The sequence below is a fragment of the Perissodus microlepis genome, chromosome 12, assembly GCF_051167445.1.
Source record: "Perissodus microlepis isolate ML-2025 ecotype Zambia chromosome 12, ASM5116744v1, whole genome shotgun sequence".
NCBI lineage: Eukaryota > Metazoa > Chordata > Actinopteri > Cichliformes > Cichlidae > Perissodus > Perissodus microlepis.
In genome coordinates this window covers 12,691,181-12,711,347 of record NC_140472.1, presented here as the reverse complement: position 1 = coordinate 12,711,347, position 20,167 = coordinate 12,691,181, and the positions used below count along the sequence as shown (strand labels likewise).

Genomic DNA, 20,167 nt, shown 5'->3' with positions numbered 1-20,167 from the left:
ACGCAAAGGAAAGTAGGATGTACAAACTGAGAGATGAGGAGGGGGACGCTTCTCTGAGTAAATCTGCAGCAGCTGCTTGAGGAAACACTGTAAATAAACTGCAGAGCGAGAGCAGTCCCGGTGGCCCGTGCATCGGAGACAAATAAAGGTTGGTACAGCCGTTATTGATTGCTTCCAAGAAGTACAGGGGGGAGAAGGGTGGGCCTTGTCCAATTTTGGACCTGAGGATATAAAAGAAATGTGAACGTATAGATTCAAAATGCTCAAACACCCTTGCAGCTTCTGAACGCAGAGACCGGTTAATAGCAACCGCTCTCAAAGATGCGTAAGGTCGTTAGCTATATATGCGTATGCGCACCACAGTCAAGCTTACATTTGAGGGTAGCCTGTACGTACTTTCCGCCCTGTGACCACCAACAAGCACCTTCACAGAGTGCTCCAAAGCTCCCCTCCCAGAGAGGGGCGTCCACTCTGTAGCCTATCAGGACGCTCCGGCTTTGATAGAAGTACTGATGTCACATAATCAAGCCCCGGGCTTCTGAGTGAATTTTCAGGAATAAGTAAATAAATAAATGAATAACTCCCAGCAGAGGTTGGTCGCTGTTCGTCACTGAGTTTCTCAATTTCAACGAGGAGCTAATTTAATTTACGAGAGCCTAAACTATCCCCGCAGTGGCCTCCAGCAGTCTGCTCTCACCGACACTGTGCTTCTTGTCCTTTCAAGAAGTGGATGGCAATTATTAGTGGCTCCACTGAGTCTATATAAAACATGGACGTAGCCACTGTGCCGTCACCCATTCCTTATGGAAACAATAGTAATTAAAAAACAGAAAAAGAAAGAAAAAAAAAAGCTTGTTTTAGATTCTTTGCCACTGTGTTGTTCTATGTTCAGGTTCGGGGTTTCTCTCCATTATTGTGGGGTCTTTAACTTTAAATAATAAACTGCTTTGAGATTTTGGGATTTTGGTGCTATATATATATATATATAAAAAAAGAAATTGTTTTGAACTGAATTATGAAATCTACTTAAATATGAACACCCTTTTCTAAGGCGCTTTCCCAAAGTTGCAAATTGTTTTACAGCTTCATAAAAAGTAGATTTGAATAAAGCAGTGTTGTGTTTAGGCATCAGCCATTAGTTTAACGCATTTTAAAAGGTTAAAACATACAAAATTATGGCAAAGATGGAAAAGCAGTAGTTTCTGATGTGTGACGTCACTTGTCGTCAGTTGTGTTCGTCATTTGTTTTTGTTAATGGTCGGCTGCTTTTTTTCTTTATATCGTGAGACAAGAAATGATGGTCCAGTGTATCCTATGTGAGAGAAAGTAATAAAGGGAACACTGAAGTGGCTTTCCTCAACATTTAGAGGGAATTTAACCAGGAATTGGTGTTATCAGCAAACTTAGCAGGCTGAATAAAATACAGAGACCCACATATCCGGTATTTATTGTGTGCTATGCACTACTTTAAATCAAAATCGTTGAAAAGAAACTGGCAGCTCAAACATGTGGTCCATTTCAGTGATTCAAATTAGCAGAGATTAGGACTGGCATGTAGCGACTAGCTGCAGCTTCCTGTGTTGGGAAATCTGTCACTTATGTCTATAACGTTAAGCCATAGCGTATCCACTATGGCTTGAGTACACAGTGGATTGTTATTATGAAGGGGGAAACTATCCATAGAGGCCCAAACCATTTTTTTGCACTAGACTGTAAACAAGCTTTTTAATGATATAAAGTTAACATTTTTACACTGGACTGTATGGGGACTGACTGGATTGAAGGCTGAAGCGCCTGTATGATGGTGTGGCAGTGAGTGGGGAGGGCTAGACTTCTGGAAGCCATTTGGAGTTGCTAAATACTTTCCTAGCTCAAAATAGTTTTTTTTGGGTGGTCCAGCATGTTCTGACCAGGCAGCACATAAACAGGCAGGGTGGGACACAGTCATTTCCCATTGTTAAGCTGTTTCGCTCAATGCTGCTGTGTTGCAGTCTTCATTTCCTGCCTATCAGACAGGAACATGCAGGGTAGCCTAAATCTCACATTTTCTCCACTTATAAGTGAATGAAGAACTGTCAGGTATCGGATCCTTTTGGCAGGGTTGAAATCCATCTCTTTGCTTTCAGGGCAATCACCCATTACACCGCGTCTTGTTTCTTCGACAGAGGATTGGAATACATGCAGTTGCACATGGATTTCCTAATACACTCCATACATTTCATTTCACTCTGATACTACTGGTTCTGAAGAGCAGTGATCCTCAACCTGGTGGCTCCTTGGTGATGATGAAATCCTGTTATGTCTAGATAATCGGTCCACAGGCAGTGGGGCAGTCTGGCAGTTTATTTTCCAGTCTACAGCCTAAAACATCAAGAGAGAACTGAATCATGCACAGCGAAGACATAAGTAGTCAGATTTTAGCTGAAGAGGCAGTGCAGTATTAAATTATAAACAAATCATCCAACTAACAACTAACATTGTTTCTATAAGTGTTAAGTTTTTATTTAAAAGCATCTCTGGTGGTCAGGGCCAGGAAGCTGGTAATAATACCACATAATGAGTTTGAAAAACATTTTTAGCCTTTGCACTGCATCACACAGTCTCCATGTATGAAGTGCTTTGGTTGCTCCAGTGGAGTAGGAAATGCACTATATAAAAACCATTTACAATTTACCTTTGCTAGTCAAGGTAAGAACTGGCGAGGAGGAGCCCATGCTGTGTAAGGTTCCAGTCTGTGGATAAATTGGCTGATGCAGTCCTCTGGCTGGCTCAGTCGGAGTCATCCAAAACCCTGAGCCAAGTTTCTCACTATGTGTGCCTCTCTTTTGTGAATGGGCAGCAGCTCCCTCTGCAGGGGGCCTGGCTGCTGTTGCTGCATGGGACATCCCGTAATGCAAGCCACTCTCATCACAAGTTCCCAAGGGTCAGACCTCAAACCTCTGACTACCTAATATTTTGGTGTCTGCTCTCTGCTGTCTAAATTGAGCTGTAAAATCTTTTTCTCTGCCAAGTTTCCGAGGGCACTGTATGGTGAGTTTATCTTACTGTATGCCTTTCTTATCATTTCTTTATTTTTTAATATTCTTTCCTTGTTTGGTTTTTACAGGACACAGTATGAGGCACATTTTCTTTTCTTTTAACGAGGATCTGTTTTCTCCCTTTCAAGGATAAATCTGTTTTTCTTTTTGTTTTGTTTTGTTTCTTCACTTTCACCTTTCTCTCTCTTATCTCTCAGTATTTCTACTTACAACATGAGGCCGCTGCTGTTTGGGATTCTACCAATCAAGGAGAACTCTTTTGGCTCTCTATCTAGTGTAACTGTTGCACTCTGTCTTTTAACTCTCCTCCTGATGGTTATCTGGGGTCGAAAGAGTAAGAGATCCTTCTTCCACTTCCATCTTGACTCCCAGCTGGACCACACAAAATACCCCCCACCTCCTGGCCCCAAACCGTGGCCCCTTGTCGGGAATCTGCTCCAGGTCGGGGATCAGATTCATCTCTCTCTAACTGGGTTGAGGCTTCAGTATGGAGACATCTTCAAGGTACATATAGTTATATATAGTTTTTGTATTATTAGTTTCAGATCAACAGAGTGAGCATGAGTTAATTTATTTGTTTGTGTCATGAATCCAGCTCCGCCTTGGCTCTTTGACTGTTGTCGTTCTGAGTGGGTACAACACCATCAGGCAGGCTCTGGTTCGACACGGGGAAGCTTTTGCGGGGCGACCTAACCTTTTCATCTTCTCTGCTATAGCCAATGGGACCAGCATGACTTTCAATGAGAACTACGGGCCTGTGTGGCTGCTCCATAAGAAGCTGTGTAAGAATGCCCTCAGGTCTTTCTCCCAGGCTGAGCCAAGGGGTTTTGGTGCCACCTGCCTCTTAGAGGAGCACATATGTGCAGAGGCTGCAGGGATGGTGCAGGTGATTCGAGAAAAAGCTGCTAAAGAGGAAATGGAGGGTATAGACCCAGCGACGACCTTGGTAACCTCAGTGGCAAATGTCGTTTGTGCGCTTTGTTTTGGGAAACGGTATGACTACAGTGATAAGGAGTTTCTCACTATTGTTGATGTCAACCACGAGGTCCTGAAGCTCTTTGCAGCGGGGAACCTGGCTGATTTTTTCCCCGTGTTTCGCTACTTTCCGAGTCCATCTCTGAGAAAGATAGTCCAGTACGTTCGCAGGATGAACAGATTCATGGAGCGGAACATTGAGGAACACATTGACACCTTCGATATGGTAATTAAGTATGCAGACTTACATGTAGGCAAGAATTTAGTTTGAATGGGGAAAAATGACAGTACAATCTGTGCCATATAATCACTGTTTGCTTAAGTTCTATTTATTTCATTTTTGCACATGACTTACTGACATAAACTTCAGTTTCATAATAATCAGCAACTAGGCTTCTTAATGATTTGTGAATATTGCATTTTATTTATATATTTTTTATATTATCTTAACTTTAACTGATCTTTTGCACAGTGACCTTTAATAAATGTCGCCACAGCCTTATGTTGTAAATAATGTGTCTGTTGGTGTTGTTTTCTTTAGAGCTGTGCCACTAATTTGCATCCCGGCTCTTTAATATGACATTGAACTCATACATTGGTAGCTATGATCGTAACTGTAGCCAAAAAAATAACTAACAAGTTCCATGTGATGGACCTTTGTTGTTCTTGTGCAGAGATGGATAAAATGTTCGCACGCACTCTAATTAGGAATTAGCAACTCTACTGGAAGACACGCGTCTTACCACAATTGATTACTGTCCCTTCCCTAATTACTTTTAAGGTCTAAAGCAAGCTGGCAGTTAAAGTAGATGACTTTATATTTGAGCAGTGACAGCTGCTTGATGTTGGAAAGAGTAAAGTTATCTGTGTTTGCAGAACCGTATCCGCGACATTACAGACGCTCTAATTGCACTTTGTGAAGAAAGAGAAGAAAGCAAGGATACTTCGATGCTCTCTAACGACCAGATCATTCACACTGTCATAGACATCTTTGGAGCAGGTTAGGCAAACTACAAATTTCACATTATGATGCTTTTACGCTTGTATTATGCCAGTAATAAATCCTAATGGTGATAGTGAATTTCCCCCCTTTTTTGTGGTTTTCCAAAGGATTCGACACCATCATCGCTGGTTTGCAGTGGAGCCTGTTGTACCTCATCAAGTTTCCTGACATCCAGGATAAAATACACCAGGAAATAGGTGATGCCTTATGCTCCAATAAAACAAACTCATATGCTGTACAGTGTGCTCGGTTCTTCACCAAAGTCACCCACTGTTAGAAACTGGCAAATACACAGCCTACAGAGAATTCAGGGTATGCTAAATAGGAAAGTCCTCTCTTGTTCCTGCTCTGATGAGGGACTCATAATCATTCTGTTTCTCACAGACTAAAAATAGGAGGTTGCTCCTTAATCGTTTTGAGTCCCACATCACTGATGAGCATAAGTCAGTAGTAAATGTAGTTCTTATCTATTAAAATATTCACCACAAATGGGATTCACACAGTTTACAAGAAACGGGTGGAAATGCACCTCTCATTAGCAGCTATGCACAGGCCATACATGAGCATGCAGCCGTCTGTGATGTCTGCAGTATCTGGGAGAATCCTTATTAAAAAGACTGAACAACGGCCAACCGGAGCACGCTTTCTGGAGAGACAGAATCGGACCAGAGAAACTCACAAAAGATCAGTCCAATTTGCTGACGCTTTTTGAAGTGGGCTCAGAGAACTGGTGCTGTCTGTTCTGAGGCACGTATTTTCACAGAGGGCGAGATGAAGCGAGAGAGAGACAGAGAGAACTTAGAGGAGGCAGGATGAATCAGAACAGGAGAGGGGTTAGAGAGTTCCCGGGAGACACAAAGGCGCTGACACGCAAGGCAGTGAACAGACATAGTCTGACATTATTCCCCTTTTCATCTCTTACATTTCATTTAATTAAGAGGCTTTTATTCTGTTGTTTACAGTACTGGAAGCCTTATTAGTGGAGCAATATTTGTAAAGTAATCTAAAGGATCAGCATTTTTTAAATTGTAATTTTTTATGATGCACATGTGCTTAAAGTTTTTACAAACTGAAAGAAAGCAAACCACAGCCTGGAAATCAGTTTATGTTAAGTTTTAATTGAAAATTAATAATATGACATATTAGAATAAGAGAATAAAAATGAAAATAAAAATGTAAATAATGGTACAGTGGGGCAAAAAAGTATTTAGTCAGCCACCGATTGTGCAAGTTCCCCCACTTAAAATGATGACAGAGGTCAGTAATTTGCACCAGAGGTACACTCCAACTGTGAGAGACAGAATGTGAAAAAAAAATCCATGAATCCACATGGTAGGATTTGTAAAGAATTTATTCGTAAATCAGGGTGGAAAATAAGTATTTGGTCACCTCAAACAAGGAAAATCTCTGGCTCTCACAGACCTGTAACGTCTTCTGTAAGAAGCTTTTCTGTCCCCCACTCGTTACCTGTATGAATGGCACCTGTTTGAACTCATCATCTGTATAAAAGACACCTGTCCACAGCCTCAAACAGTCAGACTCCAAACTCCGCCATGGCCAAGACCAAAGAGCTTTCGAAGGACACCAGGAAAAGTATTGTAGACCTGCACCAGACTGGGAAGAGTGAATCTACAATAGGCAAGCAGCTTGGTGTGAAAAAATCAACTGTGGGAGCAATCATCAGAAAATGGAAGACATACAAGACCACTGATAATCTCCCTCGATCTGGGGCTCCACGCAAGATCTCATCCCGTGGGGTCAAAATGATCATGAGAACGGTGAGCAAAGATCCCAGAACCACACGGGGGGACCTGGTGAATGACCTGCAGAGAGCTGGGACCACAGTAACAAAGGCCACCATCAGTAACACACTACAACGGCAGGGAATCAAATCCCGCAGTGCCAGACGTGTTCCGCTGCTGAAGCCAGTGCATGTCCAGGCCCGTCTGAAGTTTGCCAGAGAGCACATGGATGATACAGCAGAGGATTGGGAGAATGTCATGTGGTCAGATGAAACCAAAGTAGAACTTTTTGGTATAAACTCAACTCGTCGTGTTTGGAGGAAGAAGAATACTGAGTTGCATCCCAAGAACACCATACCTACTGTGAAGCATGGGGGTGGAAACATCATGCTATGGGGCTGTTTTTCTGCCAAGGGGACAGGACGACTGATCCGTGTTAAGGACAGAATGAATGGGGCCATGTATCGTGAGATTTTGAGCCAAAACCTCCTTCCATCAGTGAGAACTTTGAAGATGAAACGAGGCTGGATCTTCCAACATGACAATGATCCAAAACAAACCGCCCGGGCAACAAAGGAGTGGCTCCGTAAGAAGCATTTGAAAGTCCTGGAGTGGCCTAGCCAGTCTCCAGACCTCAACCCCATAGAAAATCTGTGGCGGGAGTTGAAAGTCCGTGTTGCTCGGCGACAGCCCCAAAACATCACTGCTCTCGAGAAGATCTGCATGGAGGAATGGGCCAAAATGCCAGCTACTGTGTGTGCAAACCTGGTAAAGACCTATAGTAAACGTTTGACCTCTGTTATTGCCAACAAAGGTTATGTTACAAAGTATTGAGTTGTATTTTTGTTATTGACCAAATACTTATTTTCCACCCTGATTTACGAATAAATTCTTTACAAATCCTACCATGTGGATTCATGGATTTTTTTTTTCACATTCTGTCTCTCACAGTTGAAGTGTACCTCTGGTGCAAATTACTGACCTCTGTCATCATTTTAGGTGGGGGAACTTGCACAATCGGTGGCTGACTAAATACTTTTTTGCCCCACTGTAAAACAATTGCAAGTTTATCACAACTTATGTCACATTTTTTTAGACCCAAAAGATGAGATACAGATTATGTTTTATTATTTATCATTATTTTTTTAAGATGAGCATATCGGCAAACTCCAGCTGCCCAGGTTTTCCAACAAGGCCAAGATGCCTTTCACAGAAGCGTTCATATATGAAGTGTTTCGTCATGCTTCATATGTCCCTTTTACCATACCACACTGGTAAGACCTAAAGTTTTGACAGCAGTAAATTTGTTTTTCAGCATGTAGATTGTTTTTTAACACTTTCCTCTGATTTTGTTTTTCTCTCCAGCACCACGAGAGACATCACATTTAATGGGTATTTCATTCCCAAAGACACATGCGTCTTCATTAATCAATATCAAGTCAACCATGATACGTGAGTAGCCGAAAGCAGTAAAAATCTACTTTGTCTCTTTCTTTTTATCTTTTAAACTGTGTGGATTTTTTAACATTTTGTTTATTTGTTAAAATGTTCATTCTTTCCCAGTGATCTTTGGGGCGATCCTGAGACATTTCGTCCACAGCGTTTCTTGAATCAATGTGGACTCCTGAACAAAGAGCTGACAGAGAAGGTCCAGATCTTCGGCATGGGAAAAAGACGCTGTCTTGGCGATGAATTTGCACGTTTGGAGATGTTTGTGTTTCTTACCACGCTTCTTCATGGGCTACGTATTGAAAATGTTCCAGGGCAGGAGCTGGATCTCAGCACTGATTTTGGTCTAACTATGAAACCACGTCCATACAGGATTACCATTTCCCAGAGATTTTAGACCGTCTGAAAACTCAAATGATGATCTTGCAGATGTTTTGGAATGTCACAGCGGAAATTAATTGTAGTTATTACTATTTTGTGCTCAGTTTGGCAAATGTGGTCAAAGCACAGACAAAGATAAATATACACAAAGTGAACATGAGGTCATTTTACAGCATTCAGTCCATCTGCCTGCTACATTAATATCTTAAGTGACTGGTCACAGTTTAAAACGGAGGAATGAGGATGAGTGCCACTGGCAGCAGGGTAAGCCACAATGACTTCATTAATAGTTTTGTAAATAGAAATAGAATAGACACTTTTAGCTGTTGTTAAACTTTTGCTTGTGAACATTTGATGAGTGCCTTCTTTTGGAAACTATGAAGGACAGACTTCAGCTGATAGCTCTTAATGAACTGTTTCACCTGAATATTACAAGATGAATAACTTAATCTTATTGTAAATATCTGACCTCTATACGTCATGTTGAGGTAAAATAATATCACATAAAAAAAGTGTGCTATATAAACTACAAACATACTAACAAATATTCAAATTATCTCAAAGCACTAATACCACTAGGTTTAAGGCAGTTATTATTTATAATGTATGCATAAAATGTTAACTTTTGTACTATTTTTGAAAGAAAAAGTAGAGCTGATGTTGGAAATTGTTTTTTTAAAGCATATACAGCCTACAGTTAGCCTCTTTCTATAGTAATTATAGAAAGAGTAAAACTGAGTCACACAAAACAGCTGCAGACAGTGGCTTTGTATAAAACATGCAATCTGAAAACAATAATGTGCCCGTGCTTGTGTGGTAATGTATACTGGCTTTCTGTCTGTACCTTCACACTGTTCTGAGTGACTCATGGATGATGATGGCAATGAGGCTGACCCTGAAGTGAGTAGAGGAGGACTAGCTCAGGAGGATGCCTCCAAAACACAAAAACAAAAAAACAATCTTATCTACCTAGATAGATATGTTAAGTACAGAAAACCAAGCTATGGAAATGTATTAAGTAAAGTAGAATGCAAGCATTTTAACCCTATTTTAATTTTTTAATAATTATTTTAATAATAAATATTAACTAAGGATACATATTAAATAATAAATATTGTTTTCGTCATGAGATCTGTGTCACAGTGCCGTATTTTTATATTCCATAGATTTTTGTGTACAAGTGGACAAATTTTCTTTGATACATTAACAGATTTTAATCTTTCCTACAATTCCCCTGACCTTTGAACTAAAGCTTTAATTTTACAAACTCATCGGTATAACTCTTGTCAACAACAGTGTAACATTGCGTGCTATTGCATGTCTATTCACAGCCACTGAACTCACTGGCCACACACAAACACGTGCAAACTGAATGACCTACTGATTTCTATTCACATCGTCATTTACACATGGCGCCTTTTATTGTGGGGGCCCGTTTCTATACATTCATTAAGAAACCACACGCAATCCTCACAGCAACTGTCAATAATTGCACTGTGATGTCTGTCCAACTAATTATGGCTAAATTAATATGTGAACATATCTAACAATCTTTACTCATAACTTTATTCACTATTGCGACGCAGAACGGTTCAAACATCTTCCTCTTCCATGCTCTGCCCAGATCTCAGTTTCATGATCACCTGGAAAAAAATACATTCACATTATTTTATGGTTTAATTCTAAATAGAAATGTACATATTTGAATAGCTGGCTGTGAAAGTGGCATGCACCTCTTTCAGCTGGGCAATCTCTTTGCTTTCCACATTTCTCTGAGCGTTGTTGGTTATGGCCTTCACTCTTGTTGCATAACTGCAAAGTTCAGAGAGTTCAAGTGTTATTCTGTTGAGTTTTTTAGTGCTAAAATACAATAAAACACTGTTTTTTCTCTCTCTGTTACATAAGAGATGTGAGCGTCTCGTCAAGATTGTATTCTGTAGGAGAGGTGTTGACGATCATCAGAGTTTTAGCATTTCCACCCAAAGAGTCTTGCATCACCTGAGAGAGATGAAACACATTTTGGTTGAACTGCTTGTCTACGTTGGAGTTCAGAATTGAAAAACTAGAATACTGCCTTTTTAATTTATTACCTGTGTTAGCTTGCTATTCCTGTATGGCACATGGGGTAGTTCAGCAGATAAAGCTGAGATCACATCACCCAGTGCACTCAAAGACTTGTTAATGGAGTTTGCCTCCTGCACAGAGGAGAACATGGAAGAATTTAAAGAAGTCATGACAAATCTTTCAACCACTCACTGACCCATGAAACAAGATAGGAGCAGACCTTCAGCTGGTGGTCCTTGGCACCTGTTTTGGCTGCTCGCTCACTGCCTGCCAGGTCTACAAGGCTCAGCTTCCCACTGCTTACACTCCCATTTGTCAGATTCCTGCTCTCCACCATGATGCCAACAATAAGATGAGAGCGGGAACTCTCCACGTTCATCTCTTTAAAAATGACAAAAATACAACAGGACAAAGAAAGATGGATTTTTATATATTTCTGGTATTTTAAGAAGTGCGACTTCAGAAGATGTTGATTAATAATCAGTCCTCAGATTCTCTCTCTCTCTCTCTCTCTCTATATATATATATATATATATATATATATATATATATGTATAAAAGGTTTAGCATCAGCATATTGTTGCTCTGCTGCTTTCCAGATCTGTAATGATGTACCTAAATGCCACCCCACTGCTATAACTGTAACTAACACGATTAATCCAAACCAAGTAGCAGGACCCTATTTGAGGCTTTTGCACGGCATCGAGAGCTCACTGGTGGCAGAGATGTGTCGGTTTGCGCAGGCCTGCTGGAACAGCGCGTAGAGCTCCTGGGCACTGGAAGCCTCTTTTGTCTCTGCTCCTTGGGCGAACACAACTCCCTTTCTGTTCCTCTTGATCTCCACCCGCCTGGCCTGGCCATGGGATTGAGTGTGTACGTGGGCCTCACCAGCCTGGCTCGCAAAGAGGTCCTGCAGCCTGTCATTGTAGAGCTCCAGCATATAGGCTGAAACCTAAAAGGAAGCACAGTAACCAGGAAGAGAGGAACAAAGGGAAGCAACGTCTTTTCTCTCCCAAACATGGTTTGTTTATATGCTGGTGAAATAATGTCTGCTACCTTGAAACTGAATTTAGAGCTGTTCTCGCGCATGATATCAAACATGGCATTGAAAGCTCTCGGGATGATCCCGGGATTCTTCTGTTCCTTGTCCCCAACCATAGTGAAGGTCTTCCCTGAGCCCGTCTGGCCATATGCAAAGACACAAACGTTGTAACCGTCGATAGCTAACTGGATCAGCCTATGGGAAAAACATTTTCTTCAACTGAAAGCATGAAAATATATGGAAGGCTTGATGTTAAGTTACCTCAGGAGTAAGAGGTATCATAAATTGGGTCTCGCCGTTTCTACTTTTCCATCAACTCTTGAAATCTGTTTTTGAACATAATTTGCTCCCTTTCAACGCTACTAAACAGCCATAACATTACACAGCAGCAGAATCCCAAACTGAGCGAAACAGTCTACAGAGGTGGCACAGCAGCATGAGCGAATGCAGCATCAGCTGTCGTATGTGTACTGGCAATGAAGGAATTTTATTTTGTCTAATGCATAAGAGCTCCCACTCATCACAAATCCCAATTTAACCCAAGCTTGAGTGCCTCCATGCAGCACATGTTAGGTAACTGTAGCTTTGGTTAGGCTGAGCTGGTACCTTAAAATAGTAGAAGCTACTTTTTAGATTCACAGAGGTTGCTATTATACAAATCTGGGACTCCCTGTGTCTGTTATGTCACACTGAATAAACGGGGCCGGGCCCCTTACCTGCTGGTGTCATGAAACAAGTCTTCCTGAGAGGCTTCAGCACTGAACACCTTGTCAAACTGAAACTCCCTTGGTCCACGAGGGGTTTCTACGGTGACAGAGTATTCATCTATTTTCTCCACAACGATAGCGCCACCCTGCGCAGCTTCGGCTCGGCTCACAGGGCGAATCCGACAAAACACTCTAATTTTACCTGAAGAAACATGTTTCTCTTTTTAGTTTAGGTCGAAACTAAAATGCGCTACATGCAGTACAGACACACATGCATACCTTTCATATCTTCAACCATATTGTAATATTTTTTCCTCAGGGTCCTTTCTGAAGTGTAGTTCTCAATTATTTTCTTTTTCTCTTCTTTTTCTTGCTTCAGCTTGAAAAAAAAAACATGATGATAAGGGAAGAGTTATCATAGTGAGGAATGCATTACATAAAATCAAGTATTTACAGCACTTTGTGCTAAAATATTCTATAATCAATGTTTAGAATAACAATGGGGCTGCTTTGGTAACCTGTTGGACTGTTGATTTATAATATAAGTGATACCTAATGAGCAGCATGTATCTGTAAAAGCTCACTGTGGACAGATTAATGCCTCTGTCTGTGGTTTCTGTAGTGTTTGGGTGGACAGATCTGACCTGATGTGGTAAAAAACTAACCTGATCCTGCAGCAATAGAAGCTGCTGACCGGCACTCTTAACTCCACCCGTGGTTTGGCTTGCCTCCTGACCCAGGATATCCTCCAGTTCTGAAACTGCACAGTCTGAGTGGAGATGGAAAATACAAGAGTGATATGTAAAAGACTGTTACTAATATATTATGACAATAAGATGTACATTTTTGTTATATAAAAGAAGTGAAGAATGTATGTGATGTGACTATATGAATTCATTTACTATTACTGGAGCCAACATATTCAGGAAATATAAGATGTATTTACCATTCATCACAGGGCTCTCTCCATTTTTAATGCAGCCTAAAGCGATTTGACAGACCTCAATTTCCCTCACTGTTTCTTGCAATAGAGACAGATTTGACTTGTATTTCTCTGACCTGTGAAATATAAGAAAACCTTTAAAGTAAAGTGTGTAACTTAACCTGATATTTTGAAATTAAGCAGTTATTACAACCATTAAGAAAAAAAATTTCCCCTTTCTTTCTTTCTTTTTGTTTGTTTGTTTGTTTGTTTGTTTGTTTTTTCAATTTCTAACCCCTCCTGGTCAGTGGCATCCTCTCTGTCATTGCTTTCTTCTTGAACATTCTTGAGTCGGTCCAGTTTGTTTCTGGCTGAGGCCAGAGCAATCCGATTGTCCTCAATCATCTGGTCTAAGAGGGCTCTGGTTTCAGGCACTGCACTGCAGATTTCATGAGCCTAAAGAAAGAGAAATTGATGCAACAGCCTAAATAAATTGGGGAGGAAAAGAGATGATTTTTCTTTGATTTTGTTGCTGGCAGTTGATTTTCCACATAGTTTAATATTAACTAATGTGTGAGCAGCACCTTGTGTATGACGAGGGAAAGCAGAACGCCACAGGGTGGCTGAGGCACCGGAGGAATGGGGCTTCTCTCTGCCTCCAGCAGTTCAGTGATCTCCCTCTCCCTCTGGTACAGGCTCTCCTTTAGTTCCTCTAGACGAGCTTTAGCGCCCTCCAGTGGTTGATCAGAATCACTGCAGTCCTTCATTAAAAAAGTGGGTTAGTCCACCAAACATAAATCAAAACAAAACAGAAAAAGCAACACTCTAAACTTTTCTTCTTATTGTCTTTTTCATGCTTTATCCTTTATTTGAGAAACAAGCTGTCACAACAACAAATTCAAACCCACCCTTGTTTGTTGCTGTGCTGACAGTCCTTCAATCTCCAGGTTTTCACCTTCCCCTGTGGTTTCCTGCTGCTCCTGTGTGGAGACCACCAACATTTCTTGGACTTTTCCTATCTCTTGTCGGGCCATCTGTAGCTCCTGCAATGCTGCTTAAGGCAAAATGGTATGAATAATTTGTTAGGCACAAACATTTGGTGTTTCACAGACTTTAACATCATGGCAGATAAACTCACTGGAGGCCTGCTGACTGTGCAGGGCATCCAGCCTGTTGGAGAACAGTTCCAGCATTTTGCTCTAATTGAAAGAAAAGAAGAAAATCTATGTGATTATATTGTTAAAATAGACTCAATGTTCTTCTCAAATATAGCCACAAGAGTGTGCTCTCATTCAGAAGATCGATGATTGATGTAAGAGCCCATGAAGTCTGCCAGACTGCTATGCAACCTTTTCTCTGTGCCACTGCAGGGCCTCTTCCACGCTCCTCTTCCTCTCAGCTCTCTGCTCCTTCAGCAACAGCTCATTTTGAGCTTTCAGGCTCTGCAGGAAACAGGAACACGAATGCATGTAAATATGCATCCGGCCACTCAATATTTCAGATGTGGATTACAAGGAATATGAACTGGAAATGTAGAAATGTACCACAACAAATTTGCAGTAAAATGAGCAAGATTAAAACAATAGAGGTGTTCATGTACGGCAAATAGGAGAAGGACTCCGACCTCAACTTTAGCCTCCCAGTCTGCTTTTTTCTTCTCCACCTTCTCCTGGTAGACGTCCAGGATTTTTCGCAGAGTGTTTAACTTGTTCTGATAGTGAGATCTGATCTTCTGCACGGTACAATCCTGATGAGAGAGGACCCTTGTCAGTACTGTTTTGTTTTAGTAGATTCCCTCACACAGACACTCACGCACATCATCACCTGGTTCTCCCGCATTGTCATCTGGAAGTTCTCTTCCAGCTCCTGGACCATTTCCAGATGCCTTTTACTCATGCTTTCCATGTCCTTGGCTATCTGTTTTTACAGCGCACAGTCACTAACAGATATCAGATAGACACAAAAATGCATCCTGGTATCATGATCCTGATCAAATGCCTTCGAGGGCAACAGTGGCACAATCAAGGCAGCCATGTGAGTGTGAATGAGAGCAAAACAACAGTGTCTGACAGTGTCTTCATTGTGTGTTTGCATGCCTGCAACCAGGCAAAGCACTAAGTAAAAGGTCTGAAGAAATATTTATCAACCACTGAGAAAGAAGAATAAGCTACTTTGTCTGCTTTGACCATGCTAACATGCATCACAGGCTGATTGAGATTAGGATGTTAATTTTTTGTTTTTCTTCTTCTTTTTTCTATTTCACTTTGGAGTTGCCCAAGCAGGTCATCTGTTTCCATCTGCAAGTTCAAAGAAACTAATTATATCCCTTCTTACTTTGTCCCTGAATCATCCAACCTGAGCTGTCTCTCTAACACATTAATCCGTGATACCTCCACTAGTGTAAAACTGGTTCTACTTTAAATAAAACTCCACTGGTCTGCACGACTGTCCTGTGATGATCCTCATTGTTTTACCTGAGCAATGCAGAGTTCAGCAGACTCATAGGGGATGTAGATCTTGCCACCTGGTGACTGCTCAACTTGATCTGCATCACTCCTGCCTGGCAGCTGAGATTCTGATGAGCCTGCAGAAAGAGCACGCTGCAAATGACTGTTTATTACAGAGAATGGGGCTTAGTTAAAGTGATAATTAGTAGCAAACCTATCTCTCTAGTGCCATGCACAAGGAGCATGATTTTAAATCTGTACACAGGTAAAGTTCTCAAAGTATACTTGGAAATCATGTTAAAATGATGACTAAGCTTGTAAAAGCAAACGCACAAACTAGATAGACTGCATTGCTCTACCTGTCTGCCAGTTCATGTTGGGTAATCAGCATGTGGCACATAAAACTTCACTGAAACAGTTTCTAAAAAGGGATCAACAATGCAGCCATGAATAATCTGCTTGTAGTCCTATGTTAACTTGTGCTCTGTTTGTCCATTTATGTATATTCTATAGATAGTCAATTTAAGGTCTGCCTAGAGAATGAATTACAAATCAAGCTAGGACATGAATGCAGGGGTGTGTCGCAAGATTCACAATTCATACTCCTCCCTGTATTAAAACGAACAATAATAAAAAGTAACTTTTCCACACTCCACCACACCCACTGTCACACTCGTCTCACAGCAGAGAAAGAAACTAAATTGCAAATTTAAAGTACTATTAAATTAACATTTCAGTATATGTTTTTGCTCTGAATCTGTGGTTCCCAACCATTTTGTCCTTTGATTCCTTAAAATGAAAGTGTTTTTTGTATTTTTCGCATGTATTTCTGGTTTTTTTGTACTTAGCTGTTTTTTTTTTTTATTATTATTCCTGTCTCAGCATATCAGATATGATTTAGCTTTTGAGGTTTGCTGGCCTTAGTTTGGGATTTATTAAACCTAGCTACTCCTCATCCAAATGCAACAGTGAGATGCTGCTTTAACACTGATGCTTTAGAAATTTAATAATGTTGTGCACTATAAAACACGGTCACCGTCACCAGCACTTTTATTATTGCTACTTTAAGTATTTTTTATTTTTTCGTGATTTGTCACAGACTGTTTTACATTGTTGCATTTTTTACTTTTACTTCAACGCAATTACTGTGTAAGCAGAAACTGAACACCCATACTGCAGGGGAAACACACACACACTATAACCCCCATTTCCTCTCATACAATATCCTTTGTAGGATATTGTAGGTAGCGCACTTTTCTTTTCTTTTTCTTTTTTTTTTTACAGCACCTTGGTTGACCTCTTGTCCATTGTGTTTCCTTCGGCTGGCAGTGATCCAGCGCCTGAACGCGGCCCACCTCTTCATCCAAAGAGTTTGGGGATAAGCAACAGCTTGAACAGTTAAGCACATGTTTTTGGAGAGTTGCAATCAAAACTGAATAGATATGAAAAAGCAGAAGGCACAGGTTCTGTAAGCACATATTGTCTATTGGAAGCTTTTTTTTGTAATCCCTGTGTAAACATAAACAGTTTCCCTATTTTTTAAGTCGCTTAAGTGAAGAAAATTGTAAATTTTCACCCAACTATCTAATTATATTTATATAATTTATATATTTATATATACAATTTTCTTTGGATACACCTTCTCATTTAATGGTTTTACTTTATTTTCATGACTCCCTATGTTACGTTTCTCACTGAAGGTACAAAACTATGAATGAACACATATGGAAATATGTAGTAAATAAAAGCATGTGAAATAACCCAAAACAAGTTTTATATTCACTCTGTGGTCCATTTCATCCCAAACCATCTCCACTGGGTTTAGGTCAGGGGACTGTGGAGGCCAAGCCATCTGGTGCAGCACTCCATCACTCTCCTTCTTGGTCAAATAGGCCTTACACTGCCTGGAGGTGTGTTTGGGGTCTTTGTCCTGCTGAAAAATAATTGATGATCCAACTAAATGCAAACTTCTGCAGGATGCAGTGGTAGCCATGCTGGTTCAGTGTGCCTTCAATTTTGAATAAATCCCCAACAGTGTCACCAGCAAATCACCACCACACTATCACACCTCCTCCTCCATGCTTCATGGTGGGAACCAGAGACTATCCATTCACCTTTTCTGCCTCGCACAAAGACATGGCAGGACACTTTTCCTTAGTAGTGGTTTCTTAGCAGCTATTTGACCATAAAGGCCTCATTCACACAGTCTCGTCTGAACAGTTGATGTAGAGATGTTTTGCAATTTCTGAGACTGGTAACTCGGATGAATTTATCTTCAGCAGAAGAGGTGACCCTTGGTCTTCCTTTTTTGGGGCAGTCCTTGTGTGAGCCAGTTTTGTTGTAGCCCTTGATAGTTTTTGCAACTGCAATGGGGACACATTCAAAGTTTTAGCAATTTTCCAGACTGACCGACCTTCAGTTCTTAAAGTAATGATGGACTGTCGTTTCTCTATACTTAGCTGATTGGTTCTTGTTATTATATGAATTCTAAGAGTTGTCAAATAGGGCTGTCAGGTGTGTACCAACCTGACTTCTGCACTACACAACTGATCTCCCAGCCGAAATTAAGAGGGCAAGAATTTCCACAAATGAACCCTGACAAGGCACACCTGTGAAGTGAAAACCATTTCAGGTGACTACATCATGAAGCTCACAAGGGTTTGCAGAGCTGTCAGCAAAGCAAAGAGTGGTGACTTTCAAAAATATAAAATTTAAAACATATTTAGAGTTATTAATCAGATTTCTTTCCGACGTAGTTTCATAGATCTTGCTTCATATATTTGATGTCTATAGTTAGTATATACAATTTACAAAGTAGTAAAAAAATAAAGAAAAAACATTCAATGACAAGGTGTGTCCAGATTTTTGACTGGTATTGTATGTATATATAGAATTAAATAGTCATGATACTTTACAGGTGGAAGCTTGTGAAATACTTTCATTGTTTGCTTGTCTACTTTTTTTTTTTACCCAGCTTGCTTGTAGACCCACATAGCAAGCAGGTCTGGCCCATATCTGGTATCAAGCTGGCACTGCTGGCTGACTTCTGGCATGATAAGATTTATGTCACCCAGATATGGGCCAGGCCTGCCAGAGATGGCACTGTCGATGTGATGGCATGCCATATCTGGCTCGATTGTGGTTTGGTTTAAGTGGCCCGGGCTCATAGAAAACAGGTCTTCCCTGGATCCAGCATCAAGCTGGCACTTCTGACCACTGTCGTGGCAGAGTGTATGTCAACCAGATGTGGGCCAGGTCTGGCAATGATGCCACTATTTATGTTCCTATTTTCCTATTTTAGTTAGAAGACCCAAATGCCATGTTGCAATGCTATACTGCTATGGTAGCCAACGTTTCAAATGCAGATTTGACAGGTTTGTGAGTGTATACTTTATCCAAAACCTAGTGACGGTTTACTCGTCTTTGCCCGTAGGTGGTTGTAGCTCAGGCGGTAGCGCAGGTCACCTACTGATCGGAAGGTTAGTGGTTGGATCCCTGGTTCCTCCAGTCTGCATGTCAAGAGTGTGAATGTGTATGAATGTAGTTAGGAAGCACTCATTTTAGAGAAAGTGTGTAAATGTGGCATGTTGTATAAAACACACTGAGTAATCTGGGAGCATATAAAAGCATCAGGCACTGTCTGAACGGAGTTTTGTCCTGTTACTTTTGCACTATTATGTTCCGGCACATGTTGTTATTACATGGCTTGATTACATGGCTTGCAGCTCATGGCTGCACACAACTTACACATGGCCCACATACCGCAAAGAATGAAGGCCGTTTGGTGGCCCAGATCAGGTTTGCCAGAGGTAATCCACACATGGGCCAGCACAGGACCACCGGTGTGTCTGCAACTGGCCTTGTGCTGGCCCATGTACTGTCAACATATATATAAAAGGTAGCATAGAAAGGTTTAAAATATTATGTCACATTCGAACTCTGACCTCTCGTTCAAGCACAATGCATTGATCTCAAGGTCAAAGTGATAATACAGTAATGCCATAAAGAGCATTTAAAAATGTTTCTTTCTGTCATTGTTTGCATTGACAGCATATATGCATTTATGGAATAATATATGGGGATTCTTAATATAACATTACTTTGGACCTTTGACCTTTTCTTCAAGGTCAAATAAGGTTAAACCTCAATAAAATGTCTTTTATCTTTTTCTTGAATGCTTAAAATTCTACTGCATTGGGAGCATTCAGATTATGATACTGATATATGGGGATTCTTACTGTCACATTTCAGCTGGTATCCAAATATCATGTGACATTTGACCTCTGACCTCACTTTTGCATTTCACATCTGCCATTTTTTCAAGTTGGGCCCAACATGTTAACTATCTTTACACAAAGTATTGTCAAGAGAATGAGCTGCCTAGATAGAAAAAAACT

At 40.7% G+C, this 20,167-nt stretch overlaps 2 protein-coding genes across 3 annotated transcripts; one reads left to right on the top strand and one right to left on the bottom strand.

Moving 5' to 3' along the window:
- Positions 1-50: 50 nt before the first annotated feature.
- cyp1d1 (cytochrome P450, family 1, subfamily D, polypeptide 1) lies at positions 51-9,669 on the top strand. 2 transcript variants are annotated; one of them, XM_084946891.1, is made up of 8 exons: positions 51-148; positions 3,236-3,542; positions 3,634-4,239; positions 4,890-5,013; positions 5,124-5,213; positions 7,909-8,032; positions 8,124-8,210; positions 8,322-9,669. In XM_084946891.1, the coding sequence occupies exons 2-8, from the start codon at positions 3,252-3,254 to the stop codon at positions 8,602-8,604; spliced, it is 1,605 nt and encodes a 534-aa protein (XP_084803017.1). In that variant the 5' UTR covers positions 51-148; positions 3,236-3,251; the 3' UTR covers positions 8,605-9,669. The 2 variants fall into 2 exon arrangements, with proteins under 2 accessions (XP_084803017.1, XP_084803019.1); XM_084946893.1 differs by lacking the exon at positions 51-148 and having other exon boundaries at positions 160-3,542.
- A 55-nt stretch (positions 9,670-9,724) lies between these two features.
- kifl (kinesin family-like) lies at positions 9,725-15,240 on the bottom strand. The gene is made up of 18 exons (XM_084946894.1): positions 15,148-15,240; positions 14,948-15,070; positions 14,673-14,765; positions 14,462-14,522; positions 14,232-14,374; positions 13,908-14,084; positions 13,619-13,779; positions 13,348-13,460; positions 13,067-13,170; positions 12,681-12,780; positions 12,411-12,603; positions 11,709-11,889; positions 11,367-11,604; positions 10,873-11,033; positions 10,679-10,783; positions 10,489-10,586; positions 10,322-10,400; positions 9,725-10,231 (listed from the first exon to the last, which is right to left on the bottom strand). The coding sequence occupies exons 1-18, from the start codon at positions 15,226-15,228 to the stop codon at positions 10,181-10,183; spliced, it is 2,262 nt and encodes a 753-aa protein (XP_084803020.1). The 5' UTR covers positions 15,229-15,240; the 3' UTR covers positions 9,725-10,180.
- Between the last annotated feature and the right edge of the window lie 4,927 nt (positions 15,241-20,167).

Coding starts and splice junctions, on each gene's coding strand:
- cyp1d1 (XM_084946891.1), top strand. CDS start 3,252: ATGAGGCCGCTGCTGTTTGGGATTCTACCAATCAAGGAGAACTCTTTT. Junction 3,543..3,633: donor AGTATGGAGACATCTTCAAG/GTACATATAGTT, acceptor TCATGAATCCAG/CTCCGCCTTGGCTCTTTGAC. Junction 4,240..4,889: donor ACATTGACACCTTCGATATG/GTAATTAAGTAT, acceptor CTGTGTTTGCAG/AACCGTATCCGCGACATTAC.
- kifl (XM_084946894.1), bottom strand. CDS start 15,228: ATGGAAAGCATGAGTAAAAGGCATCTGGAAATGGTCCAGGAGCTGGAA. Junction 15,071..15,147: donor TGACAATGCGGGAGAACCAG/GTGATGATGTGC, acceptor CTCTCTCATCAG/GATTGTACCGTGCAGAAGAT. Junction 14,766..14,947: donor ACTGGGAGGCTAAAGTTGAG/GTCGGAGTCCTT, acceptor TGTTTCCTGCAG/AGCCTGAAAGCTCAAAATGA.